The 11,297-nt window shown below is 41.3% G+C and overlaps 1 protein-coding gene across 2 annotated transcripts in view; it reads left to right on the top strand.

The window, feature by feature from the left end:
- Positions 1 to 10,433, top strand: part of AFF3 (ALF transcription elongation factor 3) — a 372,886-nt gene extending 362,453 nt beyond the window's left edge. For both annotated transcript variants that reach the window (XM_060233827.1, XM_060233829.1), the window contains exons 17-20: positions 3,612 to 3,705; positions 6,716 to 6,765; positions 8,227 to 8,441; positions 10,142 to 10,433. In XM_060233827.1, the coding sequence (XP_060089810.1) occupies positions 3,612 to 3,705; positions 6,716 to 6,765; positions 8,227 to 8,441; positions 10,142 to 10,263 (481 nt within the window). In that variant the 3' untranslated portion in view covers positions 10,264 to 10,433. The remainder of the gene's footprint in view (positions 1 to 3,611; positions 3,706 to 6,715; positions 6,766 to 8,226; positions 8,442 to 10,141) is intronic.
- The last annotated feature ends 864 nt before the right edge of the window (positions 10,434 to 11,297 follow it).

The following is an 11,297-nucleotide window of genomic DNA, read 5'->3' on the forward strand; positions in this document are numbered from 1 at the left end:
CTGCCCAGGTTCGCCATAGCTGTCCTCCCAAGGAGCAAACGTCTTTTAATTTCATGGCTACAGTCACGATCTGCAGTGATCTTGGATCCCAGAAATGTGAAGTCTGTCACTACTTCCATATCTTCCCCTTCTATTTGCCAAGGTGTGATGGGGCCAGATGCCATGATCTTAGTTTTTTTGATGTTGAGTTTCAAGCCTACTTTTGTGCTCTCCTCTTTCACCCTCAACAAGAGGTTCTTTAGGTCCTCCTCACTTTCTGCCATTAGAGTGGTGTCATCTGCATATCTGAGGTTGTTGATGTTTTTCCCAGCAATATTAATTCCGGCTTGTGCTTCATCCAGGCCAGCATTTCGTATGATGTACTCTGCATATAAATTAAATAAGCAGGGTGACAATATACATCCTTGTCCTTTTCCTGTTCTAAACCAATCAGTTGTTCCATATCCCGTTCTGACAGTTGCTTCTTGACCCTTATACAGGTTTCTAAGGAGACATGTGAGGTGGTCTGGTACTCCCATCTTTTTAAGGACTTGCCACAGTTTGTTGTGATCCACACAGTCAAAGGCTTTAGCGTAGTCAATTAAACAGAAATATATGTTTTTCTGATACTCCCGTGCTTTCTCCATAATCCAGCGAACGTTGGCAATTCGATCTCTAGTTCCTCTACCTCTCCGAAACCCAGCTTGAACTTCTGTTAGTTCCCAATCTCCATACTGCTAAAGCCTAGCTTGTAGGATCTTTAACATGACCTTGCTGGCATGTGAAATGAGTGCAATGGTGCGATAGTCTGAACATTACTTGGCATTACCCTTCTTTGGGATTGGAATATAAACCGCTCTTTTCCAATCCTATGGCCACTGTTGCATTTTCCAGATTTGTTGACATAATGTGTGCATTACTTTAACAGCATCATCTTTTAGGACTTTGAAAAGCTCAATTGGGATACAGTCACCTCCGCTCGCTTTGTTGTTAGTATTGCTTTCTAAGGCCCATTTGACTTCACACTCCAGAATACTCACCATACTAACCTGAGAAATGGTTCAAACTCATTTTTAACAAGACTCTTTATTTGAGGGAAACAGTGTGTGTGTGAAAACGGTCCTGCAGAGTAAAAGTATGTTACTGAGTGGATTTAATCCAAAAGGGAAAAAAAGTCTTTGCATCTGTTTTAGGAGAGAGGTCAAACAGAGGGAAAGCGGGAGGAGGACTCATTCTTACAGCACTAAAAAGCAACTCTAATTCACTGGCTGTCACACAGCAGATGAGTTGTTTTCATTTGCATATTCAGTGTACCTGGGAAGGTTACAGGATGAGAGTTATGAGGACTCTAAACTCTGTTGTGTTGTCTGGCTCCATACAGAGCAAAGTAGGCGGGTTACCACAAACCGTTGCTTTGCTTTTTTAATCTCCTAAACAGAGACTGCCATCTAGTGGAGCACAGGGCATTCAACTCACCTAACTTGAATCATCCCAAGGAAATAAATAGATATCATACATCCCCAAGTAATCTTAAACATATCGGTGTCCACCTTTGAAATTGAATGTTACCATTAAATTAGACTTCCTTAATACAACCAACCAGAGCTCATGTCCTGAAAAATATCTGAGGAACAAACAAAACAAAACAAAATTATTTTTAATTAAGCAGTCCGGCAATTTCAGTCAAGAGATTTTCAAAGACTTCCAGTCAAAGGAGCTCATTGTTAATAAAGATCTTAAAAGAAGGATTTTTTCAGAGCACTAATCTCTTTCTAGGGACCAGACGCTGAAACATGGATGTTCTGCACTTTGAAAAGAAACACTGTGACTGGAAGCATTGATCATAATTTATCCATAGCCAAATCAGCCAGTTAAGATTAGAGATGTGGGAAGACTGAGAGATGACAATTAGGAAATGACAGATCAACAGTTAGAGCGGTGGAGGGATGACAGTTAGTAGGCTCAGTTTTCAGAAGAATTATAGTAGATCTCAGACTGACAGGGAACTCTTAAAGGGAAAACTGTATTCTCAGCTAAGGGCAGCAGAGGAAAATTTAATTTATTGTAGTGGTTCAGCAATTGATGTATCCCTCCTGCCTCGGTGCAGTGTTTGCCAAGTGTTGCAGCTATCTGGCACTTTGCCACTGAAGAATGTTTGCACACAAATGAAATCATGCTGTAAAAAACTCCTTTCACCTCAGGCTTGAACACGTACAAATAAATATTTGTTTTTTTTAAAATGAATCCTTTACATCTTGAGCACATATAGGAACATGCTCTGCTCACCATGCATAGGCCATTATTTGGCAGGGAACAGAACAGTCTGTTATATTCCTAGGAAAGTCCTGGTAAGACACTCCAAGGGAAAGGATCTACATGGCACGCATGTAGTACAAGGGTTCTATCTCACGATATTGTAGCCACAATAAGACCTTAGGATCCTCTTTGTCCACATAGCATTCTGACAGACCTCAGCATTGCTGATAAGGTGAAGCCCATCCTTACAAATGGCATGATAAATACACTGATCCATTCCCATGGCAATCTACCGCAAATTTATACAACACATTAGGAGAATCAGAGTGACTAAGTACATTAAACTACCTGTATGATCATCCCTTGAAAGCATGAAGTTTCCTTGTTAATATAAATATAGTGCTACACCACCAAATTGACCATTTCGGGGTGCACAGGCTAGGGAAGCCAACCTCCAGGTGGGACCGAGCATCCCCCAGAATTACAGTTCATCTCCAGATTACAGAGATCAGTTCCCCTGGAGAAAATGGATGCTTTGGAGGATGACTCTATGGCATTGTACACCACTGATGTCCCTGTCCTCCCTAGGCTTCACCCCCCAAATTCCAGGACTTTCCCAGCCTGTAGCTGGCACTGCTACCCTAGTGCCATGGGTCCACCTCTATTAACTCTTCAACCGGCCCCTTTAGGGTTGGGGACTATTTCCCTTGATGTTAACTCACATATAGGAATAGCTCCAAATCAGCCACTCTTTGTAGAATAATGCTCAGCAGAGTTTCCATGGAATAGCTCTGAATGTGATGAAAGATCTTGATGAACATATTAAACTTTGTGAACTGCCTGGTGACCGACCTTCCTTCCTTCCTTCCTTCCTTCCTTCCTTCCTTCCTTCCTTCCTTCCTTCCTTCCTTCCTTCCTTCCTTCCTTCCTTCCTTCCTTCCTTCCTTCCTTTCTTTCTTTCTTTCTTTCTTTCTTTCCTTCCTTCCTTCTTTCTTTCTTTCTTTCTTTCTTTCTTTCTTTCTTTCTTTCTTTCTTTCTTTCTTTCTTTCTTATCGGACACAATATAGTAATAGTCACTTGCAAGGTGCACTTGTTTTTGGCTGTGCCACTACCTTTCATAGCCAGTCATGTTTTGCCAGCTTTTTTCTCTAGGGCTTCCCAAGCTTGCAATATGTGATTGACAGTTGATGACACAAGAATGGGGGAAGGGGGGAGAGAGATATATAAAATGTGTATGCTATAAGCCCCAGTGGCTCTCCCACTTAAAACTATTGTCTGTCTCCAACTTTTAAAAAATACACGTATAAAATGCTGGAAGGTTTTTCTTTCTTTTATAAAAAACTTATTAAAAACCTGTCTTTCTAATTTCATTACAGTTACCGCTGTTTGGCACTTTTATATTGGAGAATGTTTCGACTCAAAAGAGACCACGCTGTAAAATATTCAAAAGCCCTTATTGAGTATTTCAAGGTAACTTTCTTTTCTTGGAGAACATTCGGACATGTTAGGGATACAAGTGAGCTTGTGAGTGCTGGAAAGAAATGCCAGCCATTCTACTGAACATATTTACTTGTGAAAAAGGTCTAAATAAAGCTGCAAGTTATGGGAAGATGCATGAGGGATGCCAACACAAATCTCCCAATAATATATGAAATGATATAATTTGGTTAACATTTCCCCAGCCCAGGAAGCAGCAGCCAATGAAATAGACAGGAAAATGCCAATGTGACATTTTGCCATTTTTTTCACCTATGAGTTACAAGAATGACATGGGTCAGCAGCATCTAGACTTTTCTGCATACCATGGCTGGAACTTACCCTTGTGCCACCTTTGTGAGCTCTGGGCCTGGGGGTCAGAGCAGTAGAGGACCATGCAACCTCCAGCATTCTGACCTCCCACCCACCCCACTTTTTCAAATCGATGCTGCCACCAGGGCCTTGGCCCTGTTGTTTCATGGCTTCCCTCCCACCCTCCCTGTGCTTCTGTTTTACAGGTCTTGTTTAATATTTTCTTTGCATTGTTATTGTCACACCTTGGGAGAGTTTGGGCATTGGGACAGATCATTTTGTGTAGGGAGACAGTGTTGGTGTGCCCACATTCTTGGGACACCCTTAAGGGATCTTGAGGTAGAGCCAATTTAGCAACATGCCCAGATCAGGAACTCTCAGTGGGGCTCTCATTACCAAGTGTCAAAAGGACCCATGCAACAGCTGGTGCCCACATGGTCCCACAAGGATTGCTACTCATCAGTTGCACCCCCAGCAAGTGGGCTAGGTACATAGATCAGCAAGCAGGTCATCTAATGCAGGATCCATCCCCATTCTGTGCCAGTGTTCCTGGAGAGTATTCAATAAAGCCATGGCCTTTTTCAGCACAAGGTTCTCAGTAGTCCATTGTATCATTCTTCATCTGTGCCCCTACTTATGCCCTCTGGGCCCACAAAACCTGTTGTTTTGGCCTACATAACACTATAGATTAGGGGATGGAGTCTATCAAAACATCTGGGTGGCAAAAGATAGCGAAAGGTCATCCCCAAAAAGGTTATGTGAGGATTGTGGGGTTCACTAACAAAGCAATATGGAATAGAGACTGCAGTGAGGAGGGGAATGGAACACGGAGTGGAAAAGCTAGCTGCACCCAGCTGGAGAACACCATACTGTTTTAAGCTGGAGAACACTAGACTGGAATCAGTATCCACCCGAATTCTATTTCCCCTGAAATGAATAAGAATGTGCTATCTGCTTTTTCAGTGAAGAATGTTAACAGATGATCTATCATTTGGTTTTCATGTGGGTACCCAGTGGTCCCTCTCTCTGTGGAAGGAAAACATTTCCAGTCAGGAAAACAGCAATGGGGCAAAGAGGGTTTTTTAGAAAAACACTTTCTGGAGCTGGGAGGAGGACATATCTTGCTTTTTTGCATTTCATAAAATACATGTTTGAAGATTCCCAGCCTCGTGTGTAATTTGACTTTCAGTCTGTTGGAAGGCTGCTCCTTTTGTAACTTTCTATTACAGACCTGCCTGGAAGCAGGCAGCAGTAGATTGAGTATAAAAGTATAAGTGAATGGGAGGGGGGATGAAGATTGCCTTCCAAAGCCCTATTGTAATGCATGGGGAACCACACAAGAGTTCAACGTACCATTATAGAGCTCCGATTCATTTCAGTAAGACTGGCGCAGGAGATCTTCCTGCTGGATTCTGCGTGTGATGCAGTTGTTTATCTATAATTGTTAGTGGTGTATGTGTTTACAATCTTATATCATTGATCCATAGGAACCCTGAGGACATCCCCTTTTATAGACCAGATTGAAGAGCCAGTTTGGTGTAATGGTTAGGTGTGCGGACTCTTATCTGGGAGAACCGGGTTTGATTCCCCACTCCTCCACTTGCACCTGCTAGCATGGCCTTGGGTCAGCCATAGCTCTGGCAGAGGTTGTCCTTGAAAGGGCAGCTGCTGTGAGAGCCCTCTCCAGCCCCACCCACCTCACAGGGTGTTTGTTGTGGGGGAGGAAGGTAAAGGAGATTGTGAGCCACTCTGAGACTCTTTGAAGTGGAGGGTGGGATATAAATCCAATATCTTCTTCTTCTTCTTCTTCAGATCTGAAGATGAGAAATTCTAACAGTGAAGTCCTAATTAGAGTCACATCCATTTGAATCCATTGAAGTCAATGGGCATAGGCTGTTATTCTGTTTAGGATCACACTGTATGTCTCTCATTCTCAAGGCTTGTATTGGACACTGTCGTTGTCAGTTATCTCAGTACTTGAGCTTTAAAAACAAATTGTGAAATTGAAAGTGGAAGTGGAGCCTCTTTGTTGCTGCCATATCCTCCAGTACTTCTGTCATCACTGTATACATGGAGGATCCCTTCTCAGCTCACACGAGATTAAAGCAAAGACCAGTATCCCGACAAAGAGCAGCATAGTGACTGGTTTATTAATACTAGAGATTGTATGGCTTTACACGCCATCTTTTCCTTTAACAAGTTAACACTACTAGAACTGAACAGCAGAGAGTGGTGTCTGTTTCAGTGCTTCTAACATGCTCTGAGATGTACACATGGTTTTTGTTGGGGTTTTATTGTGATACTTGAATCCAAAACAATGGTTTTAAGCTCCCCCTAGAAACATCACTTCCAGGTGACGTCATCGCATCAGGGACATCATACAACATCTCTGCCCACCCCCAGAACACCCCACAAATCCTCCCCATTGGATGAGCAAGGAGACCTGGCAACCTGTGAACCACCACAGAGAATGTTCATGACCAGGGAGCTTGCTGATATTACTATTTTGCAGGAAGTTTGAAGGTTCTGTTCAGATGATCAAAGCTGCCGTGGCAGAGCACAAGGTGTCCCCCAGTCATTTGATATATAGTAGCATGCATATAGTCTATAAACCTTTGCCCTTGTTTTCCACGTTCAGTGGACAATTTTTCCAGACCCTTACATTTGTTGCTTGTAATTTTTCTCTCTGCAGAATTCAACTAAAGTGGCTAAGGCACCATCTCCATGGAGTACTAGTGGAAAGTAAGTCCATTCTTCCACTGTAATGGCTACATTCATATTCAGCCACTACTTCCAACTGCAGTTTGAACACTGGAAAGTAAAAGTACTTAAACATTTCCTAATTTCCTCAGAATTGCTTGTATTTAACCATGCAGTTCCAAAGACTGACAGGCACTTCTGTCATCAGAAGGGGGGTGGCAAAATCTGTGGATTCTCCATTCCCACAACAGACCCCCATTTTGATGTCATGCTGTTCCTGAATGTCCAGTGATCCCCAGAAACAAAATTTGGGGAGGGCTCAATGGAGAGGAGAGGAGGGAAGATCCTGTTCTGCAAGCTCTACTCTGCAAACAGTCTCATTGGATACAAGCCAATGTTTGTAACAAGGGCTCTGATCCAGACTACATTATTCATCAGCAGAACAGAACTTCTCTGCCCCCCTCTTCCAATAACCGCCCATTGATCCCCTGAGGGAAAGATGAGGAGGAATGGCATCAGGGAGATCTGTAGCGAGAAGGGGGAATTTGTGCAAAATGCCAGCTGAGACCTGGACCCAACCGTAGAACTGCTTCACAGAACAGCAGCTAAGCATATGTTCAGTACGAAGCTGCAGCAAATCCCAGTCCTCAAGAAACTGTGTGTGTTTCAAGCAATTATGTGACATTCAAACTTTATATTTTTGTGTGTACACCTGAAGTCACGGGTGTAAAAGGTTAGCTCTAAAATGAACTGCACAGAAATGACTTGGTTTACTATTATTTCATTAAGTTGTCCAGAGTGTTTATCATTGTTTCTTCTTTTCTGGTCCCTCTGAGCACCTACAGCTAGAGAGAAGGGGGGCATTAATTATTCTTCCACCCCAAAACACCTAATCCCTCATTTTGCATAATCATGTTTGCTTATAATTCAAAAGCAAAGAAAAAAATAAGGAGCAATTGTTTTGATGCAAAGGATAATTAAAGTCCTTCTCGGACAAGGAACAATATAAACTGGCAACAAAAGTCCAGGAATCCCATAGACATACTAATGACTAGGAAAATAGCCCAAGAAACAGAAGCTTCTTGAGGTAAGAAGAAAAAAGTACAAGACACTAGTCCTGAATTTTCTCAATAACACTCAGTCAGTCAACACTACATGAGATGGTGATTGAATTACATTTTAAGAAAAAATAAAATTTCCACAAATCCTGTCTGAAAAATGATAGAACAGCAACATGGAAAACAGTGGAATACAGCAAGCTGGCAAAATATCATCCATATTCTCCATAAAACCTGAGTTAAATTAAATCCATTCCAAGCTAAACAGCCGTTGTAGTCAGACTGTTTTGTCAGCTTTGCTGTGAGGTCTGTGTTCCACAAAAACACAGGTCTGACCCTTCAAAAGAGCAACCATGCTTGACATCAAGCAGGACACATGATGTGGGCAACACTCAGCTGAATGAACCTTTTATATTTTATATTTTTTATAAACTTGGTTTTTCAGATATACAGGAACACCCTCTCCCCTTTCACCCAGCCCTTCTCCTGTGAGCTCTGTGGGATCGCAAGGAAGCACTGGAACACCTTCTCCGTCGTCCATAATCAGCATCCCACAGCGAATTCATCAGATGGCAGCCAATCACGTTAGCATCACCAACAGCATCTTACACAGTTATGACTACTGGGAGATGGCTGACAATCTTGCCAAGGAAAACCAAGGTATGTGATGATAGTGACTGACTAAAGCTCAATAACAACAATATATCCTGTGGTTACAAAAGCACTACAATAACAAATAAAATAAACAATCAAAATATATAGTTATCATAGATATTATAATCACAATATCACAATAAAATTAGACAGTTCAAGGTTTTACTCAACATATGAATCTTTCAAAAACAAAGAAATAAGGTTCTTCCTTCCCATTCTCTTAATGTCTACATCATACAACAATAGAGGACCACTGATAGCACTTAGGTCTCTTTCCTCATTGGGTACTATAGAAAGTCCAATGATATCAAATAGGAATCTTCTCTTTTGGATGCTGATGTGTTTCCTTGATAATCCCCACATTTCGAAGAGGAACCTTCTTCTAAGCAGATTCCACAATTTTAAATCTGTAAAGAATATACAATAAAATACATACAATATAGTAAAACCCAGTGCAAAAAGCCTCAAGGTGCCAAAAGCCTCCAAGTACTCACCAACTAACGTCATTATTTCTTTTTAAGTAAATTCCAAAATTTCAAATCTGTAATAAATATACAATAATTTTAACTAATGACTAAACCATAACACATCCATTTTGATTCACTCTTATGTCTGGCTACTTTATATCCTATGTACTGATAAAACAGGGCTGGAGTACCACCTGATTCTACCACATAGAATCATAAAGTTGGAAGGGGCCTCCAGGGTCATCTAGTCCAATCCCTTGCACAATGCAGGAAATCCACAAGTACCTCCCCCCCTATGCACACAGTGATCCCTGGTCCAAGTCCAGAAGATGGCAAAAGAAAAAAAAATATCCAGGATGCCTTGCCAAACTGACCTGGAGAAAAATTGCTGCCTGACCCCCAAAGTGGCGAATGACAATTCTTTGGGTGTTTAAGAAGGGACCTCAAGAACGAAGCACTGATGCAACCTTTCCTGTCCTGCCTCCCTCTCATGATCTGCCTAAGTTCACAGAATCTGCATTGCTGTCAGATGGCCATCTAGTCTCTGTTTAAAAACCTCCAAAGAAGCAGCCCCTTAATCCTCATGCCCCTCAGAGCATTTACTTTCCAGCAGTGTAGCCAACATACTTGATTACAGACAGGAGACAGGATCATCTGTACAACTTAACTTAAAGCATGCCCTATATTTGCAACTTGATATATATTTGCTGCTTGTCAATCCTTCTATGCCAAGATAGGAAAACTCCAGTTTTCCAGTAGCTGCATTCTGTATATGCATTATTGACATGAAAAAGTATCTGTGTGTAGCCCCAGTCTGGCTGAATTAGTTATGACTTGTTGAAAGCGGGGAACCAGTTAGTCATGATAAATTCAAGATTGCTTTCAAATGGGTTAGGCACGTTTAGCTGGACCAGGAGGCCAAAATATCTGAGAACTAGTAACAAGTCATATGGTGAAGTGCTGCCCTGAGGGCTAGTGTGGGAGCTGACTAGAATGTTGGACTAGGACTGGAGAGATTGTGTTCAGATTGCCACTCAGCCATGAGATTTCGAGCAGTCTCTGTGTCTCAACTTTAGTTACCACACAAAAGAAAAAAGGATGTCTCGTTTTAAATATAATTGTATTGTGGAAAAAGTTTGTATTAAAGGTCAGACAAACCTCCTTTAAACCTTTTAACTGTAATCTAAACTTGGACAACATTCACAATGTATTATAAGCATTTTTTGTTTTATTCCCTAGATTTCTTTAATGATTTGGATGCATTGATGGGGCCTGTTACCTTGCACAGCAGTATGGAGCACTTGGTCCAATACACACAACAAGGACTTCACTGGATAAGGAGTAGGGCTGAGTTGTCATAGTGAATGCGTGCTGCTCATCTGGACACTAGATTCTCCCACAGGCAATTCAGTTATTCTAGACACTGTGCTACAGAAATACTCAACAGCATTGCTTCAGACAAATGTGAATACTACTTCTGATGCTAGACAATATTTTTCCAGAGTGCAGAAATAGATGTGTATGTATATTATGCAATGTTTGTCTGTTCTGATACTTTGTCTTTTTCAATTCAGCTCCTCTGTAAAGAACAGGAGGGTTGTGTTTACACGCACACACACTCACACTCCACATACACACTCTCCTCTCCTTCAGTACTTAAACAACTAAACCAGAACTTCATAGGTTGATTTAACCAGGTACAACAAAAAATTCTCTCAATTCTGAAAAGTATTTTCCACTCAACTTTTAAACACATTCTCAAATAGCTGCTTAACTGTAACTTTGAAAGAGATGACATTTCTTGAATTAGGCCAATTGGAGGTTCTCTACATCAAAGCAAATTCATCTTGTGTTTTACACTGGAAGAGGAAAAGGCAGTGTCTGTCCATTCTGTTACCCAGAAAACAGAAGGACCTGTGGTCCAGAAGTGATTCTTCCACGTACACACTCCTCATGACTGGTCAGCCACTTAGACAATAATGGTGAGAGGATGTAGCAGTCACAGTAAAGACTTCCCTATAACATAGCACATGCTGAATACAACATCAGAAAGATGCAGCATTGAAGTATGGAACATGTCTAAAAACATTTTCCTTATGAGTGAAACCATGGCTAGTTTTTCCCCATACCTTAACATGTTAGGGCCATCAGACTCCAGACAGAATTATATCTGGAACCAGATCTAGCCTGAATGTTTCCATCCTTTTACCTCGAGCATTGGGATGAGTCACAGAGAATGGAACTGAACCTAGACAGAAAGATTGTTTTGTGAACATAAAAAGATTACATGTCATATGTATTTTTGAAAATCATTTTGATTCCTGAAAAGCCTTTCTGCCATGTTCAATATACTATTCTGAGCAAACAGTCATTTAAAACAGTAGAATGACAGTAC

Source organism: Heteronotia binoei, chromosome 3 (assembly GCF_032191835.1).
Source record: "Heteronotia binoei isolate CCM8104 ecotype False Entrance Well chromosome 3, APGP_CSIRO_Hbin_v1, whole genome shotgun sequence".
In the NCBI taxonomy this organism is placed as follows: Eukaryota; Metazoa; Chordata; class Lepidosauria; order Squamata; family Gekkonidae; genus Heteronotia; species Heteronotia binoei.